The following is a 27,154-nucleotide window of genomic DNA, read 5'->3' as shown; positions in this document are numbered from 1 at the left end:
GCTATACTAACTTTATTGCTTCTTTATCTAAACAGCCCCTAGCTTTTATTTACGTGCTCTTTATTATCTTGCAAAACTATCCAACAACACCTATAAAGTACTTCTAGTTTCATATTTGTTTTAGGTAAAGCGAACGTTGAGCGTGCGTAGAGTTGTATCGGTGGTCGATAGAACTTGAGGGAATATTTGTTCTACCTTTAGCTCCTCGTTGGGTTCGACACTCTTACTTATCGAAAGAGGCTACAATTGATCCCCTATACTTGTGGGTTATCAGTGGCGCACAAGGGTAGTACATTGGTTTCAGATCATGTACTGCTATGACGCCACTAAGGGTAAGCCTGAGGGCGATCTTAATCCTACAAAGTAGGAAGCTTTTGAGAACATGGATACCCTCTTCAAAGCCACCCTGCTGAGTGTTCCTGACGATTCAATTGTGGATTCATATATGTCGTTTGACAGCAGCAAAGACATGTGGGCTGCACTTGAGGCCATGTTTGGGGCCTCGGGCGCTGGCAACGAGTTGTACGTCATGGAGCAATTCTATGACTACAAGATGACTGATGAGCGCTCTGTTGTTCAGCAGACTCATGAGATACAGACACTCGCTAAGGAACTTGAGTACTTTAAGTGTGTGTTGCCAGACAAATTTGTTGCTGGGACCATCATTGCCAAGCTTCCACCTTCGTGGAACTATTTTGCTACTTCTCTAAAAAAACAAGAGACATGAGTTTTCCGTTTCAGATCTCATTAGCACTCTTGATTTTTAAGAGAAGGCGAGAGCAAAATACACACGTGCTCGGGTCACTGAGGGAGCTTCTAGTGCCCACATGGTACATGAGAAGAACTTCCAGCCCAACCAGCCCCAAAACAACTGATACGTCTCCAACGTATCTATAATTTTTGATTGTTCCGTGCTATTATATTATCTGTTTTGGATGTTTAATGGGCTTCATTATACACTTTTATATTATTTTTGGGACTAACCTATTAACCGGAGGCCCAGTCCAAATTGCTGTTTTTTTGCCTATTTCAGTGTTTCGCAGAAAAGGAATATCAAACGGAGTCCAAACGGAATGAAACCTTCGGGAGAGTTATTTTTGGAACAAACGTAATCCAGGAGAATTGGAGTGGACGTTAAGAAAGAAACGAGGAGGCCACGAGGCAGGAGGGCGCGCCCCCACCATCGTGGGCCCCTCGTGGCTCCACTGACCGACTTCTTTCGCCTATATATACTCATATACCCTGAAAACATCCGAGAGCACCACGAAAACCTATTTCCACCGCCGCAACCTTCTGTACCCGTGAGATCCCATCTTGGGGCCTTTTCCGACGCTCCGTCGGAGGCGGAATCGATCACGGAGGGCTTCTACATCAACACCATAGCCTCTCCGATGAAGTGTGAGTAGTTTACCACAGACCTTCGGGTCCATAGTTATTAGCTAGATGGCTTCTTCTCTCTCTTTGGATCTCAATACAAAGTTCTCCTCGATCTTCTTGGAGATCTATTCGATGTAATTCTTTTTGCGGTGTGTTTGTCGAGATCCGATGAATTGTGGGTTTATGATAAAGATTATCTATGAACAATATTTGAATCTCTTCTGAATTCTTTTATGTATGATTTGTTATCTTTGCAAGTCTCTTCGAATTATCAGTTTGGTTTGGCCTACTAGATTGATCTTTCTTGCAATGGGAGAAGTGCTTAGCTTTGGGTTCAATCTTGCGGTGTCCTTTCCCAGTGACAACAGGGGCAGCAAGGCACGTATTATATTGTTGCCATCGAGGATAAAAAGATGGGGTTTATATCATATTGCTTGAGTTTATCCCTCTACATCATGTCATCTTGCTTAATGCGTTACTCTGTTCAGTTTATCCCTCTACATCATGTCATCTTGCTTAATGCGTTACTCTGTTCAGTTTATCCCTCTACATCATGTCATCTTGCTTAATGCGTTACTCTGTTCTTATGAACTTAATACTCTAGATGCATGCTGGATAGCGGTCGATGTGTGGAGTAATAGTAGTAGATGCAGAATCATTTCGATCTACTTGTCGCGGACGTGATGCCTATATACATGATCATGCCTAGATATTCTCATAATTATGCACTTTTCTATCAATTGCTCGACAGTAATTTGTTCACCCATCGTAATACTTATGCTATCTTGAGAGAAGCCACTAGTGAAACCTATGGCCCCCGGGTCTATTTTCCATCATATAAGTTTCCGATCTATCTTATTTTGCAATCTTTACCTTCCAATCTATATCATAAAATACCAAAAATATTTATCTTATTATCTATATTAGATCTCACTTTTGCAAGTGGCCGTGAAGGGATTGACAACCCCTTTATCGCGTTGGTTGCAAGGTTCTTATTTGTTTGTGCAGGTACGAGTTTGAGTGTAGCCTCCTACTAGATTGATACCTTCGTTCTCAAAAACTGAGGGAAATACTTACGCTACTTTGCTGCATCACCCTTTCCTCTTCAAGGGAAAGCCAACACATGCTCAAGAGGTAGCAAGAAGGATTTCTGGCGCCGTTGTCAGGGAGTCTACGCACAAGTCAAGACATACCAAGTACCCATCACAAACTCTTATCCCTCGCATTACATTATTTGCCATTTGCCTCTCGTTTTGCTCTCCCCCACTTCACCTTTGCCGTTTTATTCGCCCTTCTTCTGTTCGTCTTTTCGTTTGCTTTGATGTCTTACTTGGCTCGTTTGCTCGTTTGGTTGGAATAGTTGTTTATTTATTGCTAAACAGAGAACCTAAGATCTATGGATCCTCATCCGCTTGCCAATCTTTTTAAGAGATCCAATTATGATGAACCAAATCCTAGTGATTTGAGTGCACTAGATTATCTTTATGAGGTTTCGCTTGAGATTCGTGAATCTGAAAATTGTGATGAGGAAATTTATGAAGAGATTCACGATAGCTCCTTGAATAAAAAGCATGATTGCAATGATTTTATTTTAAATTCTCTTGATGTCAATTATGCTAATAATATCCAAAACCCTAAGCTTGGGGATGCTAGTTTTGCTATGTCTACTACTTGTTGCAATGATCATGATTGGGGTGACTCTTCTTATGATCTTGAAAATTTATTTAAGCCCCATGATGAATATGAGATTGATAATAATGTTTGCAATAATATTGAAAGTGGGTATGGAAGAGTTTCAACTTTAGATCCCACATATTTGGAGAATGTTCAATCTTATGGTATTTTTGATGAAAGTGGGTTTGGAGAGGTCATGACTTTAGTTAATGATAATCCCACTATTTTGGAAGAGTGTCAACTTCACATGCATGTGGATCGTGTTGAGAATAGGTTATGTGATAGCTATTTTGTTGAATTTTCCTATGATCCTACATATAATTATTATGAGAGAGGAAAATATGGTCGTAGAAATTTTTATCTTACTAAATTACCTCTCGTCATGTTGAGATTGCTATCGTCTCTTTCTTCTTCCTTGCATATGCTAGTTTTTGCTTGACTTGCAAATTTGCTTGCTTATAATATGCCTATGCATAGGAAGTATGTTAGACTTAGATGTGTTTGTCATGTGTTTCATGATGCTCTCTTTGTGCTTCAATTCTTTTCTTTCATGTGAGCACCATTAAAATTATCAATGCCTAGCTAAAAGGCTTTAAAGAAAAGCGCTTGTTGGGAGACAACCCAATATTTTTCTTTGCTTTTATTCAATAAATAATTCATCTAGCCTCTGGTTAGATGTGGTTTTATGTTTTAATAGTGTTTGTGCCAAGTAAAACCTATAGGATCATCTTGGGTGATAGTTAATTTGATCTTGCTGAAAAACAGAAACTTTTGCGCGTACGAGAATAGTTTTCATAAATAACAAAAACGTGCTTTTCAGTTGATTCTTTTTGCAGAAGTTTAATAGACAAATTATCTAGGACTTCCTATTTTGGTTTGGCCTACTAGATTGATTTTTCTTGCAATGGGAGAAGTGCTTAGCTTTGGGTTCAATCTTGCGGTGTCCTTTCCCAGTGACAGCAGGGGCAGCAAGGTACGTATTGTATTGTTGCCATCGAGGATAAAAAGATGGGGTTTATATCATATTGCTTGAGTTTATCCCTCTACATCATGTCAACTTTCTTAATGCGTTACTCTGTTCTTATGAACTTAATACTCTAGATGCATGCTGGATAGCGGTTGATGTGTGGAGTAATAGTAGTAGATGCGGAATCGTTTCGATCTACTTGTCGCAAACGTGATGCCTATATACATGATCATGCCTAGATATTCTCATAATTATGCACTTTTCTATCAATTGCTCGACAGTAATTTGTTCACCCACCGTAATACTTATGCTATCTTGAGAGAAGCCACTAGTGAAACCTATGGCCCCCGGGTCTATTTTCCATCATATAAGTTTCCAATCTATTTTATTTTGCAATCTTTACCTTCCAATCTATATCATAAAAATACCAAAAATATTTATCTTATTATCTCTATCATATCTCACTTTTGCAAGTGGTCGTGAAGGGATTGACAACCCCTTTATCGCGTTGGTTGCAAGGTTCTTATTTGTTTGTGCAGGTACAAGGGATTTGAGTGTAGCCTCCTACTGGATTGATGCCTTGGTTCTAAAAAACTGAGGGAAATACTTACGCTACTTTGCTGCATCACCCTTTCCTCTTCAAGGGAAAACCAACGCATGCTCAAGAGGTAGCAACAACAAGAACAAATCTCAGGGGAAAGGCAAGTTTGATGCAAAGAACAAGCCGTCACATTCTACCAACTTCAAGAAGAATTCTCATAACGGGAAGGGATACAAACCTCAATTTTGGTAGCACCGCACAAAATTTATATGGCTGCATCTACCAGCTGTCAGCTAACCTCATGGTGCTCCAGGTATTCCTACATTCGTAACTAGGTAAAATGACCACCGCAAGATGAAACAAGCTTATCGTACGTTGACTTGCTGATTGCAGTGCGGAACGATCCTGTCATGTGTGGAGGAGCAAACAAGCAGTGCAGCCGAAGGTGGAAATCAACCAAGGACTTATGAAATTATATATAATCTTCCTCAGGCAGGTCAGTATCCCCTTCGTCCAAATGATCGTGTTTTGTCATGTCGAGCTATTGATATGTGCTACTATTTTGCAACACTATTTAAGTATAGCTATTGTTTTCCTATCTTTTCAGATTCAGGACAATGAAGATGATTTCAGGGGAACTGCACAATATGGACTCATGTTGAGTCATCTCTATTGCCTCATGTGTTTGCTGCAAATGTGTCAGCATCAATTGCAAGATGAGGCAGCTAGCTAGTTGTGGAGTTGCCAACATGCTCAAAGTGCTCGCAACATTGAGAAGAAACAAGCATGCCCAGGAAATTAATGCGTGCGCAGGGAGGCCCTTTGCTCAGAGAAGTATCGACCGATTTTATTTATTTCCACACCTTCTCACAGCTTTGTATTGGTTATAGTATGGTGAATCATTGAGATGCATAAACATGCTGAACTTTTGTTCTTCTGAATGTTAGTATGCATACCGTATCTTCTAAAGCTTAGTTTAATGTGAGTGTCTGCATCCAGTACCACATCCTCTAATTTGGTGGATGCCAAGTTGAAAAATACCGATGAGTAGCCATAAGCTAGAGGCATCTCTTTTTTTCTTTCGAATGGGCAATAAGCTGGAGAGTGTCTCAGGCTGCCTCTAGCACAAGGCCCTCCAGTACGAAACACGGGCAGCCGACTGGGCCGATACAAAAGCCTATCCATCTTAAACCCCATTTGTTTTTGTTTTTTGCGAGGAGAAGCCCATATTTCTTGAAGAGGGGGCGATCCCAGAAAAACCCTCCTTCCTCCTTGCTTCCACTTATACTCCCTCCGTCCGGGTTTATTAGGCCCATGAGCCAATTGCTAAGACCAAGAAGTTGCACACAGAGAAAATAAATCTCCTTAATTTACTCCATAACCACCCTATTAAATAGGCCTAGTAACAAACCAGGCACATGCAGTGGCCGGCGGGCACATGCATCCTGCATGCATGGCCAGTCAGCCAAGTCCATGCATCAGCTCCAATGCAGCAACGCAAAAGAAGAGAGCGATTCTTGGGAAAAAGCGAGTAGTTAGTGCAACGGGCCTTATAAACACGAACAGCTCGCTCTCCCGCTTCCGTCTTCCCCCAATTCCCCCCACTCCCCATCTTCCTCACTCGTCCACAAAACCCCTGCTCACCTTCTTCCTCACTCGTACAGAAAATGTCTGCTCCTCTTCTTACACTCCTACAGAAATCCCCAGCCCTCATTCTTTCCCACTCGCACTGCCACTAGGCTCATCTCTGGCTACTCTGCTCAAACCCGTGAGCTCGGCGCGATGCCCACAAGGAAAATGGAGTTGGCTAGCCCCAGCGCCAAGAAGATGAGGCTCCCGCCAGCGGTGACGCCGGTTGTAGATCCCGCACCCGGCAGTGCGGGGAGAAGCGGCGAGCCCCCCCCCCCCACCCGGATATGAGGAACCGGTAGAATCTTCGGTGGACCGCGTCAGCGATCTCCCGGATGTCATCCTTGAGGAGATCATCTCGCTTCTCCCCACCAAGGATTGCTGCCGCACACAAGTCCTCTCAACTCAGTGGCGCCCTCTATGGCGCACCGTGCCCCTCAATCTCGACTGTCGTCAGATATCTGTCCTTCCTGAATTTGATCTCCTCAGAGCCATCGTCTCCTCTCACCAGCAGGACCCTGTTCAACGCCTCTGCATCCCGACACGCTACCTGCTGTCCATACCCAGTATGGTGGACGCTTGGCTGACATCTCCTGAATTCGGAAAACTCCAGCAGTTTGAGTTGTACCATTACCACAAAAGTTTCATACCACGAACACACCAAGAATTCATGCTCACACCACCGTTGTCCATATCGCGGTTTTCCTCCTCTCTCTCCACACCGTCACCTTCGCCTGGTGCCATCTACCAGACGAACTGGTACAAATGCTTCGACTCCAACTTCTAAAAAAACTTTCGCTTGTGGTGGTTTGTCTGTCAGAGGCCTCACTGCACAACATCATCCACTCCAGTTGCCCTGCCCTGGAGCACTTGCTGATTGTTTTGGGAATAGAAATCCCTATCAGTTGTCTCCAAATAAAGTCGCCTCACCTTAAAAGCATTGGAATTTGTTTTGAAGGACAGCAGCTCATCATCGAAGATGCCCCTTCACTTCAAAGGTTGCTCCTTGATGATTGTTATAAACCTTCACAAATAATTGTCATCTCTGTGCCCAAACTGGAGACCTTGGGTGTAATTTGTGACCCGTTTAATGATCACAAGAAGTTGGTGTTTGGCTCCTCACTCTTTCAGGTACCATATATTATCATCTACACATTTGTAATCATAAGCTGCATTTTTCATTTGTGCGCATAAGTTTTATATCATCTTGGAGCAAACTTTGGGTACTAATATTATGTTATATGCTCAATGAAGAGTTCGTCCATTGATAGCGTATCAATGCTGCTGGATTCTGTCAAGATCTTATATATCGGAATGTTTAGTTTTGATCTGAACATAATTATTGGCTTGCTGCGATGCTTTCGATCTCTGGAGAATTTATATATAGAGGTGATGATTTCATGCACATTGAAAGCATGTATATATTGTACTAGAATTAACTGTTCAGCTGTCACTCTTTCGACATACTCTTTTTTTAGACCTTAACTGTTTTCAATCTTCATGTCTACTTAGGCACAACCACATGGAGTAAAACATATAACCAATCGGTGGCGTAATAAGCACCAGGATTTTCTCAGTTCTCATGACATTCGTTTGAGTACAATAACGATGGAAGGATATGCATCCAACCAGGCAAACAGAAGCTTTGTCACATTCTTCCTGTTGAATGCGAGGTTACTATTGTCCATGAGTCTTAAGTTTTACCGCAAGAGATTTCTCACGGACGGACACGTTGAACAGCAAAAAAAGAAGTTTCAGGTGGACAAATGGGCTTCTAAACGTGCTCGGCTTTTATTTACAACAAGTTGTAGTCATCCTGAAATAAATTTTTTTTGCACAGGATGTTGATTTTATGGATCAGACCGATCCATTTGTTTGTGACTGCGAAAAAGAGTGGTTGGGTTAGATGTTACTGCCATGTTCAATCTAGGTTTTGTCTAAAAATTTGATGAACAATTAATCCTTGGGCCTTTTGTACTATTTGTAAGCTTGAGTTGCATGTTGTTGCCCTCATACTCCCCTCGACCTGCCACTACACTGCCGCATCTTCCACGACTGTTGTTTGTTCCCGTCCGAGGCCTCGCCGTCGTTCTCCGCCTTGGTTCGCTCGCTGTGCCCGCCGCCGTCTGGCGTTGTCAACATGGTCAACAACCAAGAGGAATCAGGAGATGACTGTACGTGGAGAGGCTGACAGTAGGGACCCACCAAGGTCATTGCATTACGCAAGCAGGTGCCTCGTTATTACAAGCCAAAAAAATACTTCCTCCTAATTGTTTGACAACTAGGTCCCACGCCATTGTCAATGTAGTTAATAAACGAGAAAATTACACAACGAGCGGATAACACCAGGGACCCAGCAACTCGCCCAGTTGTTTTTTAGTTTCAGAGACGGAGCTGAACTGCGCGCTGTGCAGGGGCTGTGGCCCGTCTAGCCCACGCTTACGCTTTTATTTAAGCACATGATGAGCCCAGTTGATATATTTTTTCTTTCTGAAAATGGCTAGCCCAGTTCTTTTTTTGGAGAATACCAAAACCGAGGCCTACTTGCTTTTCTCAGCCCTGCTGGGCTGCGAATCTTTCAAGACGAGGAGGGATGTAAGTAGTAAGAAATGGGCTTCCCCAGAAAATGGGCTATAAGTTGTAAGAAATGGGTTGTAAATTTTTAAACCAAAGCCAACCGGCAATTACATTAAAATATCATTTTTTCTAGATTTCTCTACTCTCTACTCTTATAAAAACCAAAGCCAACTGGCAATTACATTAAAATATCATCTTTTCTCCCACAAGATAAACTACTCATACAAATGCATCTTCATGTTCCGTGCAACGAACGGGCATCTTGCTAGTTAAGATTTTAAATTTCATTCTTTTTTTTTGCGGAGAATTTTATTTTGATATAATTTTTAAAAATATATTTTAATGTGACTCGAAATTTTGTGATTAAAAGAGTTCGGACCCCACCGAAATATGCAAAATTTCACTGAATTTTTTAGCAGTGCCCAGAATATATGGTGTGTAATGCTAATAAAAAGAATATGGGCTTCAAATATCCTTAAGAATTAGCAAATGGGCTGTAAATTATTGAAAATAATGGCTAATGGGCTATAAGCTGTTTTCCACAGATTTGAAGGCTGACTTCTAGGCCTACTAGGTTGACGATGACACTGTTCTAAATTTTTTTTGACGCGTACGCAAGGCTTTGTCAACTTAGTCAACACGGAGCAGTGACTGTTGGATGTCCATCCAACGGCCGCCGTAAATCTTCAATCTCTAATCTTCCTGCTCCAGCCGCCCAAACCAGCGCCGGCGGGACTGCCTGCTCCCTCCTCCCTTGGCTGGCTGTGCTGTGCCAGGCCATCCCTCTACCCACCCACACATCCTGTTATTTTTCGGCGACGTCAGCCTCACCATGCAGCCGACCAGTCAGGGCTCGTACTCCTCTCAGTGTGGGCATCCGCTGCGGTGGCTTCACCGGCTTCGGGTCGTTCCCTTCCTGGGCCTCGCCCTCGTCCATCGCGTTTGTGCTCTCGGCGCGGCGAGGTCAACATGGTTAATAAACAACAGCCATCGGAAGAGGCTGACAGTAGGGGCCCACACAAGGAAATGCCTCCTTATTACGCGCAAAATAATGAATGCTCCACCTGAAAGCTGGGACCCACCAGAAGGGCCTCTATATTTCGCGAAAAAACGTTCCCCCTGCTGTCAGCTCGGACCCACCAGTTATATCTTCGCACGCAAGGAAGTGCCTCCTTATTATGCACAAAAAAATGAATACTCCCCTGCTAGCTGGGACCCACCGTAGTGGGAGGCTAACTTGTGGGCCTACTAAGTTGACGGGGACGAAGGGCTTTGTCAACTTAGTCAATATGAACGATTCTAGCCCCAGTGACCGTACGATGTCCATCCAACGGCCATAGTGCTTCTTCAACCTCTGGTCTTCTTGCTCCAGCCGCCCAAAGCAGCGCCGGTCGTGCCACATGCTCTTGCCTCCCGTGGCCGGCTGTGCTGCCGCGGAGGCCTCACCGCCCCTACTATTCCCACCGTTGGCCAGGCCCTGCGGTGACGGCAGCCTCACACCGCAGCCGAATTAGTGAACCCTTGTACTCCTCTCCGCGTGGGCATCCACTGCCGCGTCTTCCCCGGCTCCACGTCGTCCCCTTCCTAGGCCTCGCCATCGTCCACCGCCTTGGTGCTCTCGGCACGGCCTATTCAATGTGGTCAATGAACGACTTCCATTTGGAAGAGTACTATACGTGGAGAGGCTGACAGCTGGGTCCACGGCCGCGGCAAGGAAGTGCCTCCTTATTACGCGGAAAATAATGATTCCTCCACCTGACATCAGGGACCCACTGAACGGGCGACCGTATTTCGCGAAAAAACGTTTCCTCCCTGACTGTTGGGACCCACCAGCTACATCTTCGCACGCAAGGAAGTGCGTCCATATTATGGGCAAAAAAAATGATTCGCCCCCTGACTGCTGGGACCCACCAGCTACATCTTCGCACGCAAGGAAGTGTCTGACAGTCGGGACCCACCTGGTCGAAGCATACGTAGCGTTGTCATTTTGGTCACGAATGTGTACGTACATACTGGTCGATCGGAGTGTCTGCAGGCTGCAGCGATGAACCATGGCCGTGTAAGGAAGGGCACGTGTCGTAGTAGAGGCGCACGTAGCATGTCACGCAGTCCCGTTAATATCGTGTACACGTACGTACAGCGGCCAGGGTGCAAGAAAGTAAATACGGCCACATACGTACATACGGGCGGGGTCTCGATACTCGCGCATACGTACAGCCAGGACTCGTGTACATGGCTAGGTCGAAACGGAGAAACTGTGTCGTCGTCGTGTTCATGGGGAGGCAACGAAATGCGTCGTGTTCATCGGGAGGCAACGGAATACGTCGTGTTCATCGGGAGCCAACCGGTTTGGACAGAACAGCCGATCGAAATGGGGCCTGGCGTATCGCAGAATGGAGGAAACGGCCTTGTGTTCGACCGTCCACGGTCGAAACGGGATCATGTTCATTGGGAGGGGTCTGGCGTACCACAAAATGGAGGAAACGAACTTCTCTTGGACCTCCTACGGTCGAAACGGGCCCCTGTTGATCGGGAGGGGTGTGGCGTACCGCAAAATGGAGGAAACGGACTTGTGTTAGAGCGCTACGGTCGAAACGGGGGTCCTGTTCATCGGGAGGGGTGTGGCGTACCACAAAACGGGACTCCACAGGATTATGTTCATCTCCACCGTCGGCCTCCTCCAACCTCCACGGGCTACTGTTCATCCACCGTTGACCTCCTCCAGCCTCCACCTGCGACTATTCATCCATGGGCTCCTGTTCATCCAGCCTCCACCGCTCCTCCATCGGCTACTGTTCAACCAGCCCTCTCCACGGAGTCCTATTCAACCACCCCTCAACGGGATACTGTTCATCAAGCCCTCCACCGGCTATTGTTCAACCAGCCATCCACGGGGTCGTCCTGTTCATCCAGCCCTTCACGGGGTCCTGTTCATCCACCCCCAACCGGCTCGATCGGGGTCTTGTTCATTCAGAGACAACACCACGGGGTCCTGTTCATCCACCCCCATCGGGAACTGCTCATCCAACCTCCCCCCCCCCAACAACGGTCACTGTTCATCAAGGGAAGGAGGCAGCAGGGATCGATAGGCTTCAGTTAGCAGCAGTAGCGAAGGAATCACTCGGGTTCAGTTAACAGCAAGGGATCGATCGCTCGGGTTCAGTAACGTAGCTAGTGCAATCGCTCGGGTTCAGTTAGAGCCCAACGCCTCGCACACACGCGCGTACGTGTACGAGAGAAACGCGCATCGCTCGGCCCCCGACCACCCACCATAACCGGGAACTCCCCGAAATTTTCCTCTTCCTTGCTTCTACCACGGTTTTTTCCATCATGGACGGCCCAAAAAATGTCATGCAGCTGCGTCTCCGCCCGCCCAGGACGAAAAGCCCATTTTCTGTCGTGATTTTTTGTCATAGAAGTAGGAGCCCACCACATCTATGATGATACCGGATTTTGTCACAATTGTCGTCATAGAAGTGTCGTAAGCATGACAGAAAAAATTTCGTTCGACCCAAAATGTCATGGATGTGTCTTTTTTTATAGTGGATAACAGAGAGAAATCCGGCCAAAAGTAACTGAATATGGTTTTAGTCACTTGGAAGTTTCAATACAAAAATAGAACCGCTCACATTCATCGATAGAGACCATTCTCAGAGATGATAACATCGGCTGGGTACTTCCAACATTCAAAAAGGATGGACTTGGCGCTACCCGAACCTTGTCTTGATGTTCCAACTTAATAATCTTGGATATGCCAACATCTGAAGACTGGCTATTGGGAACTCTGAAGGTGTCATGTACACAAACTGACCACATAGTAGACGTAATTAGAACTTCCTAAACCAATGAAGATGTTTTGATCATCGTTCTCATAAAAATGTGGATTTTGGGAGATTCCAACATTTTTATATATTCGGAAACACCTTACTAGTTGAGCATTAACTAGATTCTCTAGCCATCTTTCAGATATGAGTCGTTCAATAGTGCATCTTTTCTCACACTTAAAGTGATTTCGTGGACAGTCAAAATACATATAAAGAAAACCATTAACCTTCACTACTTAAAGTTGTCTTTTTATAACATTTTAGGGGTCGTCGGCGTTTTATAAATCACTTGTTAGGAGTAAAACACATGAGCACAATTAGTATGCATTGTCTCCTTAACGATTTCAACATTAATCATAAACCCCTCTTCAGAAAAAATAATGGATGCAATTTTACCTCTCATGACATAATACCATAACTTGTAGTTGTATTGTAATCACTAGATCACTATTGTGGGAATAAGTAAAACTATCTCAGATTCCACCTAATCTTACATGGCATCCACATGATAAATAATCCAAATCAAGCCATGTTGACGAAAGTTCCAAGCATGATCTACAAGTCAAAAGATAGAAGCTAAAATAAAAGGCCAAAAGACCATATCCCAAATGAAGAAGCCCAATGAGAGGAAAGACGGATGTGCTACTTCACTATAGAGACCATACACCACTCCTCCTCCTCCTCCTCCTCCTCCTAGCCCACTATGGATTCATGGGCCATGAATCTTCTCACCTACCATTTGAAGGGTAGATCGGTCCCAAGGCTAGGTATCAGGATCCCTCTTCCGAAGTTTTCCTTGTCTCGGCATTTTGTGTACTCTAAACAAGGCTTGGGGCTGGGTATTGAGATCTGATCAAGGGACCTTGTAAGGCTCGGATTGTCTGGATAAGGGAAGCTTCGGAAGCGTGACGCAACGTGAGCCAATCTCTTTTTCCTGAGGCCACTTCTCACACGTGGGCCAATCTCTACTCTCCACGGAATAACTGAACCTGTTTTAAAAACGTCAATGTGTTAATTTTGTCACTGTACAATGACCATCCCTATAATGCCCTCCTACACACCCTGCTAACTTTGTAGTGAGTACAAAGGATGAGTTACTCTTACTTTGTTGTTGTTTCGACAATATGTACAATGTGTATGATATGTCCTTAGACATGAGAATGCCATATGTACCCTTTCTATATATGCATGAACATAAAACGTCGCACGACTAAAAAGCTATTGCATTCTCTTTTTGTTTATAAGGCATGTATGTTTAGAATGTGAATCCAATAATAGTATAATACACGGACAAGTACATTTGGCTTTCGGGTGTATATGCAGCTGGTATGAAAAAGATAATTTACTAGTTGCAAAAAAAGCCAAAAAAATCTGAAACTTCTTTAAAACAAACTTAACCTTCCGTTTTACTCGTGTAAAAACCTTACTCATTCAAATCGTGATCTGCGTTAACTAGAATTGGAGTCACAATGGGTGCCGGGGCATCTACCCTCTTGTCTTGCGGCAAGCAAGCAATGCAGCATCTGTAAAAAGCAGCAGTAGGAAAACGGGAGCAAGAAGAACCGGAGAAGAGGGGAAAGCATCAGCTGCAGTGCGGCCACCGCAAAACGCGTCGCCTTTGGCTTTGCTCTGCTCGGCTTCTTTTCGCTACCGGCCGGCTTCTCCAGCCTTCCTCTTGCTTTCGGCCCTAGCTGGAGGCTGGAGGCTGGAGCCCCCTCTCACACTGTAAAGCCACAGAAAAGCGGCGGCAGTACGTACTCTGTTCAGTTCTTGTACCCTTCCTTAGCTCGCAAGCAGAGTATGCATTCCTTCCTTGTCCCTCGCCGACGCATCCACCGCCAAGCAACCTCGCTACATATGCGCCGTTCCTTCGTCTACCCCCATTGTTCTACCAAACTCGTCGGCCGGTGAGCCCATACATACACACGCACAGGTCGGATCAGAGGTCAGAGCACGTGTACAGGTAGATAGCTGGAGCCTGGAGGCCGGTGGCGAGAGGATCATCGCTTGTCATGAACGGTGGCATCGGGGGCACGGCGGAGGGGGCACCGCACCCGAGCACGGACTGGGGCCCGATCATCGTGGCGGTGATCCTGTTCGTGGTGCTGTCGCCGGGGCTGCTGTTCCAGCTGCCGGCCAGGACCAGGGTGGTGGAGCTCGGCAACATGGCCACCAGCGCCATCGCCATCCTCGTCCACGCCGTCATCTTCTTCTGCATCCTCACCCTCGTCGTCGTCGCCATCGGCGTGCACGTGTACGCCGCCTAGCTATCTCATATAGTACTCCAGATCAAGATGGGTTTTGTCTTTCTTCAGTGCTGCCCTGCCCAGCCCTGCCCCTGTTTGCCTGTTTGATTTGGCCGGCTGTAAACTGCAGAAACACTGCTGGCTTAAAACAGTACGTATATATGTTCTTGGATGAGGAATTAGTTGCTTGTAATTACTTCTCTGTGTCGATAATTGATGAAATGCCTTTGAAATTGATTCCGGCAGAACCGTTTGCACCAACTATTCACTGAATCAGCACTCTTCAAGGGCTCCTCTACTTCAGATTTTGTTTTGTTTTGTTAAAGAGCATACTGATGCTGCAACTTTGGAAAGTGCTACCGGGGAAATTAAGAAACATATTTGTCCTCCAAAAAAATTAAAGTGAAAATTCCATCTTAAAGGATATATTTTGCGACATAATGACAGGTCGAACCACGTTTTACTTTCGGAAATGATAAATTCCGAAAATTCGGATTTTAACCATGGCAATCCGACATTTTTCATGGCAACTTGAGTTCACGCAAGATTGACAAACATGGCAATTTTCTAACAAAAAACAAATTGGGACAAAGTTGCCATGTTTTAACAACTAAAGTTGCCACCTCGTGTCAACTAAAATTGCCATGAAAAAACGTACAGGATGACATGCTTAAAATCCGAACGTTTGGGGTTTATCAGGCCACTAGGAATCGGATTTTCACACATTTTAGCATTCTATTTTGAACGACATTTTAGTATTAGAAGTGGCTCTCACATGATTGCCCAACTCGTTAGGGTAACAACGCTGGGCAACTAGGACATGCATTTCACAAAGAGGCTTTCGACATAAAAACAGGCATATTTTTATATATTTGAAATCTCGGCGACGAAAGCTTTAAAACTCAATTTTGGATACATTTGACATAATTATTTTGGAATCACTTCTTTGAAATAGTACGGCAAACACTTTATACATTTTACATAATTATTTTGGAATCACTTCTTAATCACTATTTAGTTTTCGTGGAATGGTTGAAATCATTTTTTTATGCATGCATTTCAATGCCAGAACATGCACATCACAAAGTAAACCCTAAAATGTAATTTCAATTTGAGAATATGCAGTTTCAACTTTAAAACATGCATTTCACATAAAATAGCCAAAATCACGTTTGGCGAACCAAATAAAAATATATCATAAAGGATGCATTTCAATTTGACATTTCATACTTCATGTCAAATACCAGATTTTTTTTCATTTTCATGATATTCATTTCAATTTTAGAACATGCATCTGACATAGTACTGCCGGTGACACAGTGGTCGTCATTCTCCTCAACACTAGCACCTTTGTTCTCGCCCCGTGATCCAACCTACTACCGCTCTATGCTAGAGCATCGTCAACAATGGTGACACGTGGATCCCTAGCGAGAAGTTGGGGTACGACAAGTGCATTGGTGCTCCATGGTGGATGGTCTCGTAGAGAGCGTACGGAGACCCCGCCCCAGAGATTTACGCCTTCCAGCTCAACCTGGATTGGACGCCGTAGTTCGTTTGCGGTGGAACAACACTCAGGGAGTACTAGGCCGCCGGCAACTGGATAGGCCAATCTTTAAAAAAAGTAAAACACTTTATATTACTCCCTCCGTTTCTAAATATAAGCCCATTTAGAGATTCCACTACGGACAACATACAGAACAAAATGAGTGTACACTCTAAAATCCGTGTATATACATCCAATAGGTCCATATTGAAATTTCTGAAAGGGCTTATATTTAGAAACGGAGGGGGTAGAAAACAATCAGTCACGCATCGAAATTATCACTTTCACATATTGAAATATCAATGTCAAACATGTCAAAGTGAGATGTTTCAATATGGGAAACCAATTTGGTTTCAATATGTGAAACAAAATACTAAATTATGCAAAATTGATTTTGTTTCACTGTGTGAACTGATATTTAAAATATGTGAAACATATTTTATTCAATGTATCAAACAGATCGCAATGATGTGAAATATATACCGTTTCAATGTGTGAAACTGAAATTTTTAAATATGCGTAACAAATTTGGCCTCGATATGTGAAACCAAAATGTGTAACATAGATTTTGTAAATGTTTGAAATAGGTTTTTGCCATATGTGAAATAGATTTTCTTCAAATATGCCAAACGGATACTTAGATTACGAGAAACAGTTTCTTTAACTTGTGAAATTGAATACACATATTTCTGATATATATTTCACTTAGAACGTTCCAGTTTTACAAATAGTTAAAGCCGCCTTTTGAAATAGTTAAATAGTTGAAATAACTTTTTTGTGAAACTGAAAACGACTAAAATTTAAATTAGCTTCAAATGCACCCAGGATTGGTCTTGGTTTGAAGGTCTTGACGGACGTTAGTGATTCGTAAATACAAATCATATTTGAAAACGAAATTTTAATTGAAAAGATCTCAATCATCTAAAAACAACTTCAAAGAAATACATAGTTTTTAGGTGGGAGGGGGGGGGGGGGGGGGGGGATCATGGGATGTTGATTGCATTCGTTCTTCAGAAGAAGCGTATACGTAGTTTTTACGTGGGGAGATCATGGGATGTTGATTGCATTCGTTCTTGAGAAGAAGCGTAGATAGCAGCGAGCGAAATAACCACGGGGATGCGTCGAAAGCTGTGCGGCCCTCGGAGTGCTTTTGCGCGAGCCTGATCTAGCCCACGCTACCAGTGTGCGGGGTGCAGCTCGGTGTCTGTCGTCCCGTTGCATGAAACGGCAAAGGAAAAAAGTTACACGGCGCGCTCCACCTTTTCTAAATCGGTGATACGGCAGCAATGGACGCGGGCCCGCATGCATAAGCATAACCGGACGCTGGGGCGGGTCCTCGGAGCCACTCTCCTGCAAAGTGATCGAGACAGACCACAACCTCTCAAGCTAGTTTAACCCCTCTCCTTTTTTTTTTTGCTTGTTGATGCTTGGCGCCCTGCTAGACGAGCTTCTCATTTGTATCATCGAGTGCAGATCTAAACGTCCGAACGCAACGAAAAATCGCTTCCAAGTGTCTTTCTCGTTGCACATGCGAAGGAGTTTTTTCGCATGGCCGGTTGTATCATCCGGATCATCGTCGTCGCCGTCCTCGTCTCCCCCTCCGGTTGTAGGGACTGCTGCTGCTGGTAGTTGCCGAACTGAGTGGGATCCGAGTCTTCCACCTGCCCGTCCTCATAGCCCCCTCCTCCTCACTCGCCTCCGTCGTGGATGATGTCGAGCATCTTCTTGTCCACGTCGCCGGCTCCCCCGCTCTAGGCATTGCAGCGAACAGCGTGCGGGCACCCATCTACTCCCTAGCCGTCGGTCGCGCCTGGACGAGGTACGGCGAAGAATACTTGGAGAAATACGTTGAAATGAGGGCTGTGAAAAAAATCCGGGGCTTTTTAGCACATGATACTATTCATCCTCAAAGTCCCTAAATTTGCTTCTTGACGGGTCGCATTTCAACGTATTTCATCTAAATTTTTACACACATATACATTTCATCCTCGTATACTTGCATATTTTTCAGATTTTTTTTTAAATCAAAAAGTTTGAACTTTGAAATTTTCAAAAATTCCGGGGTTCGTGGAGCCCGGTCACAGAAATGCCGCACTCGTTCATGCTTCCTTTAAACTAGATGAGCTTCTCATTTACGGTATATTATCCGCCGTAGATGATGTAGTCATATTTCTGATTACACGTGTTTAGGAGAAGTTCCTGTAGCACCTCGCTGGTTGCTCGTGTGAGATCACAGATCAGTGTATCAGTGGCCTGTGGAGGACCCTGGTTGATCCAGACAATGGCGTCGAGGTAGGCAGGAACAGTAATGAGTGCTGGTGTTGCACTTGAACAAACGTTTCTGCTCGGCGCATGGATACCCACCACCACACCACTGCGCTCCGAGGTAGACAGGGGAAGGAAAGTGCGCGGAAAGCTCCTGGTGGACGGACGAGGCAAAAACCATGCAACGCTCGCCATGCCTTTGGCAGAGCCCGATCTTAGCTCAGGGCCGGCGTCGCCGCGTTGCCTGGAATGGCAACGCAGGAAGCCACGCAGCGCTCGATCGGCTCCACCCTCTCCAAATCGATGCAGCAGCTAGCACTGGGTGCATTCATTAGCAGCTCCAGCTCATGATCACCACTCTCCTCGGCTAGCTCCTCCTCCCAACAGTTCACCACCGCCCCCTAGAATCGCCCATTCACATGGCGCTCTCCCGCCGCCTTCCCCTCCTCCTCCTCCTCTCCCTCGTCGCCGCCATGACGGCGGTCACCAGCACCGCCCCCGAGGTCATCGTGACCAAGTGCTACCCGCCGCCGACGCCCACCGGCACCACCCCCGGGGTCATCGTGACCAGGTGCTACCCGCCGCCGACGCCCACCGTCAACGGCAGCGGCGCGTTCCCCGATAGTCTCCTCCCGCTCCTCGACGCCCTCCCCTCGGCCGCCGCGCGGACGGGCTTCGCCTCGCTGGGGGCCGGCGGTGCGCTCGCCCGCGGCTTCTGCTTCGGCGACCCCGCGCCCGACCCGTGCCTCCGCTGCCTGTCCGACGCCGGCAGAAAGATCACCGGCCAGTGCGGCGACGCCAGCCGGCGCGTGGGCTTCCTGAACGACGGCTGCTTTCTGGGCTACGCCGACACCAACGCTTCCTCCTCCGCCTGCCCGGACGCCGACATCGGCGCGGTGACCTTCTCCGGCGACGCCGTCCCGCGCCTCGACGACGCCGACGTGCAGAAGCTCGTGACCGTGGCGCAGTCCCTGGTCCCGCGGTCCGCGAACGGCCAGCTGCCCGCCGTCAACGCGACCGCCACGGCGAGTAACGGCGACACGGTGCGCGTGCTGGCACAGTGCGCGACGGACCGCGCCGCGACGGAGTGCGCCCGGTGCCTGCGGGACTCGGCGCTGCAGATGGCCAGGAGCTGGGGGGCCGCCGCCGGCGCCGTGCAAGGAAGCGTGGCCGCTGTCCTCGGTTCCAACTGCTACCTCCGCTTCGAGATATCGGCACCGCCGCTGCCCCTGGGAGAGCAGACCCGTGAGTAGCTCAGCTGATCTCCGGCCGGTAAATTTCTTGAGGATTCTGGCTGTCTCAGACTTGTGATGCATTGCATGCGCTGCAGGGAGGATGATAAAGGAGAACGTCGCCCTGACGGTGTGCATTGCCATCATCTTCGTCCTAGTCGTGGCTGTCATGGCGTGGCAGCTTGCGTCGTCGGCATGAGGATGGGGATACAGGCCTGGAATGCGGCGGTGGCAGCGGCGGCGGCGGTGCAAGGGAATTAGCCATGACCGATCGAGGGACGAGGAAGACCCAATAGCAAGTCGGCTGCAGGCAGGACATGAGAGAAGTTCCGCGGACGAAGACCCTGCGGTCAGGAGCACATGACTAGCTAGGCTAGGGTAGTGTTATGCTCTTATTGATCTATTCTGTTGTATGCATTTGGATGCTTGGTAGTGCTACTGCTCTGTTCCGTGATCGATCTCGCACTAAAAATGCTCATCCTTTTTAGATCTTCAACAGATGATGATCTCTTCTCGCTAGTTGCTTGCCTAGCAAGCTCGTCGAGTCGTCCCGTCCTCCATAATTATGTTCCCGTTCTGCTCCGTCGAGTTCTACTCGATCAGCATGCAGGTGTTTTTTTCAGGAAAAAAAATGGAGACAAAAAAAATGCTTGCAAGCGTCTTTTAAAAATGTTAGAGTATTATCATGCTGGTGCACATTGGGCGTGCAATCACAAAAAATGTGCCACGGTTGGCATGCAACGTGTAAAGAGAGAGAGTGGCACATCAGTCTGATGTGTGGGTTCGTCGTGTAAGAACCAATATAAGAGTAGATGCTAAAATGGGGGTCCATGGTAAACCTGTGTGTGCAAAATCTGGTACACACTGGCGAAAAAATAAACATACTTCAGCATGTCACTATGTCACGAGTACCTTTTTCTTTTCTTTGAGAAATACTCCCTTCTTCATTCACGAACATAAGATGTTCTAACTTTTTTTCTGAATCAGTTGTATACATAAACACGTTTAAGTGTGTTCATTCACGTATTTCAGTTGGTATAAGGATCATATAAAAATATTCAAAACATTTTATATTTGTGAACATAGGTGGTATCTCATAGGTACCTAAGGTTCAAATTAAACGGAAGTTACTCATAAAATTAAGTGATATTTGCTAAAAAAAAGTCATATTTAAGCAGACTCTACTTCTACACTAGTACTAAGTGGGAGCGTGGGCTCTGCCGAGCTCCATGGAGCTAGTTTTTTTTCTTCGAAAAAGCCATATTTAAAAGTTTTGAAAATATTCAAGAAAAAACATTGAAAACTTATGTGTGTTCAAACGGATCTGAGAAACTTTCTTTGAAAATATTGTAATTTGTAGGCTACACGGGTGAAACAAAATTTTGGCCTAACAAATAAAAAATGACCCATTTGGAATACATTTTTTCTATGCCACATGTAAAAGTATATTGTTATAAAATTTCACACATATGTAATATACATGCGTATGTGTATTCACATATTTTCTATCTCTTTTGTGATGCATAAATACCGTATTTTATAACAAGGCTCGCTGGAGCCGGGCTCCATTAGCATTTTTCGTACTAATAACTGACCCGTGGGTGACAAAATGGGGAGCCGTTGTGTCTCGCCCTTAGCTAGACACGGGCACATCTCACCTAAAGAACGCCCCAAATTCGCCCCTAATCACGCGTGTACATGTACACCAGTTTTGTTTTTCATTTTTGTATATATTTACCAAAATAATAATTATGTATAATCCAAAACAACTTAATGTACTTAAAAAATTAAATATTCACAAACAAATTTGAAAATGTTAACACCGTGTATATCTGGAAGTGTAATTTTTTTAAATGATAATATTCAAAACAAGATGTTCGTGATATTTCAACAATGGTCACCCGTTTCAAAAAAATGTACATGGATTTTTTAAAAACTTTAAACAATATAAAAAATATTCAATTAATTTTAAAAGATGTTTCGTACCACTAAAAAATGTGTGCTACATATAGAAAAATATTCGCACGTTTCAAAAATATGCTTTCATTAAATGTTTATACAATATAAAAAATGTTTGCATAGTTAAAAATGTTTCATTCAAAAAAAACATTTCAACATGTATTTGGAAAATGTGAAACATGTATTTGACAAAATATTCAAAAAATGTATTTAAAAAAATGTTAATCGTGTATTTGAAAAAAAGTCTATAAAAATATTCTATATGTATTCAAAATAAGTCCAATGTGTATGTAGAAATAGACATCTAAATATATATATATATATATGAAATAATGCTAATCATGCATTTGTAATAAGTTAAGCGTGTATAAAAAGATTTATGATGTATACAAAAAATGTACTATAATGTGTACAAAAAAGGAAGACGTATGTTAAAAACAAAAAGGAAAAAATAATAAATCTGTGAAAACCGAAGAAGTAAACAAAGAAAAAGAAAAACCAAAGAAAACCAGAGAAACCTGAAGAAAACCACTGCAAGCAATGAAAAACCCGATAAGAAAACCACAAAGTAAAAACTCGTCCCGCAACTATAGTATTGTGCCAATCATATAGCACCACGGCCCTTCGCAGCTTGTACACTTGTATGTTTGTGAGTTGGCAGTTTGTGATAAATAAAACAACAGCTAGGCCTCAGAGCGGGCGAGAAATAGCCCTAGCGGACAAAATGGGTCGCAAAGCACCACAAGAGAGATTGGCCCTATAAAACAGGCTCAAATCTTGTAGCTTGTCCACCGTTTTAGAGCCCAACAACGGTTTGTTTAAGGATCCCAAAATAAAGACATAAGCACCCCCGATGTTTGGTTGAAGCTAAGACTTAAAAAGATCTATTGATGTAGGGTCAAGCCCTTGTTTGCCCAATCTTCACGAATTGGAGGTGCATTTTGGGAAGAACACAAAAAATCACAAAGGGGAACACGCAATAATACTATCCACATCACACATGTGCTCTCTCATCATCCAAATCAAGATACACCTAGAATCCACAAGCAACAAGCAAGAAAGTAAAAGGGTAGGTTCTTCCAAAATCTCTATGGGATAGATGACGTCTTGATGATCCACTTAGAGATCCTTCTCCAAGTTGAAGGTCTTGATGATCTATGATGAGATCCCTTTTCAAGTTGGGAGTCTTGTTCCTCTAGAAGGAGGTACAAGGAGCAAAATGTCCAAGTGTATACTTTGCTAACCCTAGGATGGAGGAAGGGGAAGAGTATATATAGTCCTAGGCAAATGAAGGGGTAAGTAAGGGTACAAGGGTCATTTTCCCCATGGTTACTCGCAGGAAGCCCACGTGAGAGGCTTGTAGGCACGGGGTAAAAGGGGCCATGCGTGTGGGGTGTCCAGAGAGCTGGACGCAGCCCCTGTGTGCACGGGGTCCTAAGGCATGTGCACACCGGGTATCTAGAGGGCTTTGTGACTGCGGGCCTTCACGTGGATACCCCTCGATGCTTGTGGAACCTTGCCTTCATCTTCACGGTTCCTACTTCGCTTCCATTTGCGGATGGCGTGGGTGCTCGCTAGTGCACGACTTCCTCCATTGCACGCTCATCATTGGCTCAAACTTATATGTGCAAAGGGTAGGACGGTCAAGTAGTAACCATCCTCAAGAGAACCAAGAAGGCACACATAAGGGATAGAATTCACCTTAGTGTGATGCATGTGTCCCTCTTGGCGATGGATCCAATTCCATGGTGATGATCTAGGGTGCTTCGCACCATCTGCTGTCCACCCCGACACCAAGATGATCTGAAGAAATCAAAGGCATCATGATGAAAGTCTTCACTTCAAATTCTTCAGAATGTAGATCACAAATTCTTTAGCAGCTGAAATACTAAGAGTAAAGGGATGAGGAATTTGAAACCAAGTTGGCTCGATGATGACACGATGATTTGGTAGACCAGTTCCAGTTGTTATATCAACTGTACATCTGGCTGGAGCGGCTTGAGATTCAACCCATAATACGCTTAGTCTTCATCATATTCTCCTTGAGCTAAGGTCACTGTAGACCTCACCCAATCACCCGTGGAAGTATTCAAGGTAGTCTTCCAAACTCTTCACAGACTTATTCACCAACACGCCACAATTACTCTTGGGTTGCCCAGAACGTGATTTCTAACCATCTGGAAGAATGATAGTCTTCAAAGACAATAGGTGCCGGATCGCACAGATCAATCTCTTTAGTGATGCTCAATCACTTTGGCTTTGGTGGGGTTTTTCCTCACTTGTGTTTTCCCAAATTCATCAGAGGATGGGTTGCTCTCAAATGACAAGTGTCAATCTCTCTCTTGGAGCAGGCAACCAACAAGTGGTTGTGCGGGCGACTATTTATAGCCAGGGGCAACCCGACATGAATTGTCATAAATGCCCCTTCGGACATGACCGTTGTCAGGATAAGGATCCACTCGACAGTTGTCACTCAGTGCAACAACAGTCGGAATTTGAACTCTCAAATTCGTCGGGGCACTCAATTTCCTCACGATAGGCAAATCGCACTAGCGAAATCCTAACTCCTCATTCAGACCAATTCCGTCAACAACCAGAAGAACTTGTCTTTGTCGCTGAGGAACTCGATTACACTGCAAGATATTTCCAAAGTCTTCAACTAGAAGAAATAGGTAGTTGTAGGTTTTGAGAATTACTTCGAAGATACGTCTATATAGCACCTAGACCCCCTTTAATAGTACGGTGTTTCTTATGACTCAAAATAAGAAGAAAGAAACTAAGAAAACAAAGTCTTCAAACTTCCAATTCTTCACTTCAATTTCTTCAAAGGACACACCAAATTCTTCACTCGAAGCAATACATATTTGGGGGCCATCTTTCGTCGGTTAAAACACATCTTCAGTGACTATAACTCATGTGTACAGTCACAAACACATTACTCCCTTAACCTATTTGTCTTCAATACTCCAAAACCACTAAGGGGGCACGGGCACTAGATGCACTTAGATGTGGCTATTTGTTTTCTATCTTATCTTTGATTATCTACATGAGATGTTATTCGCACTCTCGTACTCTATTCATTTTAATAAATAGTTATATGTGTCGCTTCATGCAAAGGCCAGGATAGTCCTTCTTTTCTAGAGAATTAAAGTTGCACGGGCCTAGTTAATTCAATGTGTAGCATTATTTTCGTGTGACGCCCCCGATTCAATCATACACTAATTATGCACGCAAATGTATACGATCAAGATCAGGGACTCACGAGAAGATATCACAACACAACTCTAAAAGTAAAATAAGTCATACAAGCATCATATTACAAGTCAGGGGTCTCGAGGGCTCGTATACAAGTGCTCGAACATAAACGAGTCAGCGGAAGCAACAATATCTGAGTACAGACATAAGTTAAACAAGTTGCCATAAGATGACTAGCACAAACTGGGATACAAATCGAAAGAGGCGTAGGCCTTGTGACTGGGATCCTCCTAAACTACTTCTGGTCGTCGTCAGCGGCCTGCACGTAGTAGGAGGCACCTCCAGTGTAGTAGGAGTCGTCATCGACGGTGGCGTCTGGCTCCTGGGCTCCAACATCTGGTTGCGGCGTCCGGGAAGAAGAGGAAAAGGGGAAAAGAGGGAGCAAAGCAACCGTGAGTACTCATCCAAAGTACTCGCAAGCAAGGATCTACACTACATATGCATGGGTATATGTGAAAAGAGGCAATATCGGTGGACTGAACTGCAGAATGCCAGAATAAGAGGGGGATAGCTAGTCCTATCAAAGACTACGCTTCCGGCAGCCTCCGTCTTGCAGCATGTAGAAGAGAGTAGATTGAAGTCCTCCAGGTAGCATCGCATAGCATAATCCTACCCGGCGATCCTCCCCTCCTCGCCCTATGGGAAAGCGATCACCGGGTTGTCTCTGGAACTTGTCTGTGTGTGTTTTATTAAATATTTGATTCTAGTTCTCATAAGGTCAAGGTACAACTCCGTGTCGTCCTTTTACCGAGGGACACGGCTATTCGAATAGATAAACTTCCCTGCAGGGATGCACCACATTTCCCAACACACTCGATCCCTCTGGCCGGACACACTTTCCTGGGTCATGCCCGGCCTCGGAAGATCAAAACGTCGCAGCCCCACCTAGGCACAACAGAGAGGTCAGCACGCCGGTCTAAATCCTATGTGCGCAGGGGTCTGGGCCCATCGCCCATTGCACACCTGCACGTTGCGAGGGCGGCCGGTGAGCAGACCTAGCCTCTCTTATACAAGGGCAGGCGTTCCAGTCCAACCCGGCACGCGCCGCTCAGTCGCTGACGTCAAGAAGGCTTCGGCTGATACCACGACGTCGAGTGCCCATAACTGTTCCCGCGTAGTTGTTTAGTGCGTATAGGCCAGTGGCCAGACTCAGATCAAATACCAAGATCTCGTTAAGCGTGTTATTATGAAGTAACCGCGAACACCGACCAGGGCCAGGCCCACCTCTCACCTAGGTGGTCTCATCCTGCCCTGTCGCTCCGCCACAAAGATCCACTCAGAGGGCCGTCGGGAAAGTATGTCCTTTCAGCCCCAATCCGTGAATCAACCGCGGGAACTCAACAAGCCGACCCAACTTTAGTCACAATCTGTATAGTATGTATGTATGTAAGTATATACCCGTGATTACCTCCCGAGTGCTCACGGCCCGATAGTATAGCAAGGCAGACAGACAAGAATGTAGGGCCACAGATGGTAAACTAGCATCCTATACTAAGCATTTAGGATTGTAGGTAAGGTATCAACAGCTGTGACAACAATGACAGGCTATGCAACAGAATATGATTAACCGAACAGTAACATGCTACACTACTCTAATGCAAGCAGTAGACGGAAGAATAGGCGATATCTGGTGATCAAGGGGGGGCTTGCCTGGTTGCTCTAGCAAGAAGGAGGGGTCGTCAACTCCGCAGTCGACCGGGGCAGCAGCGGCGTCGGTCTCGTAGTCTACCGGAGAGAAGAGGGGGAAGCAACAATAAATATAATGCAAACATAAGCATGACGATGCATGACATGACAAAGACCGGTGCTAGGAGTGCCCTAACGCGGTAGTAGGTGATACCGGCGAAGGGGGTAAACATCCGGGAAAGTATCCCCGGTGTTTTGCGTTTTCGGTCAGATGAATCGGAGGTGAAATGTTGCATGTTCGCTATGCTAGGGACGTCTGGCTGACGAACGGGCTGCGTATTCGGATTCGTCTCGTCGTTCGGAGCAACTTTCATGTACAAAGTATTTTCATCCGAGTTACGGTTTATTTTATATTAATTTTTAAAGTTTTAATTCATTT

The 27,154-nt window shown here is 45.1% G+C and overlaps 2 protein-coding genes across 2 annotated transcripts; both read left to right on the top strand.

The window, feature by feature from the left end:
* Positions 1 to 14,364: 14,364 nt before the first annotated feature.
* On the top strand, positions 14,365 to 15,087 carry LOC123075272 (uncharacterized). Its single transcript, XM_044497922.1, has one exon. It carries the CDS (start codon positions 14,602 to 14,604, stop codon positions 14,854 to 14,856), a length of 255 nt encoding a protein of 84 aa, XP_044353857.1. The 5' UTR covers positions 14,365 to 14,601; the 3' UTR covers positions 14,857 to 15,087.
* Positions 15,088 to 18,921: 3,834 nt separating this feature from the next.
* Positions 18,922 to 20,443, top strand: LOC123075269 (plasmodesmata-located protein 5). Its single transcript, XM_044497921.1, has 2 exons — positions 18,922 to 19,888; positions 19,974 to 20,443. Exons 1-2 carry the CDS (start codon positions 19,063 to 19,065, stop codon positions 20,072 to 20,074), a joined length of 927 nt encoding a protein of 308 aa, XP_044353856.1. The 5' UTR covers positions 18,922 to 19,062; the 3' UTR covers positions 20,075 to 20,443.
* The last annotated feature ends 6,711 nt before the right edge of the window (positions 20,444 to 27,154 follow it).

Source organism: Triticum aestivum, chromosome 3D (genome assembly GCF_018294505.1).
Source record: "Triticum aestivum cultivar Chinese Spring chromosome 3D, IWGSC CS RefSeq v2.1, whole genome shotgun sequence".
NCBI classification, from domain to species: Eukaryota; Viridiplantae; Streptophyta; class Magnoliopsida; order Poales; family Poaceae; genus Triticum; species Triticum aestivum.
Note: the sequence above shows the minus strand (reverse complement) of the source record. Positions and strands in the feature narration are given on the sequence as shown.

Coding starts and splice junctions, on each gene's coding strand:
- LOC123075272 (XM_044497922.1), top strand. CDS start 14,602: ATGAACGGTGGCATCGGGGGCACGGCGGAGGGGGCACCGCACCCGAGC.
- LOC123075269 (XM_044497921.1), top strand. CDS start 19,063: ATGGCGCTCTCCCGCCGCCTTCCCCTCCTCCTCCTCCTCTCCCTCGTC. Junction 19,889..19,973: donor GCCCCTGGGAGAGCAGACCC/GTGAGTAGCTCA, acceptor CATGCGCTGCAG/GGAGGATGATAAAGGAGAAC.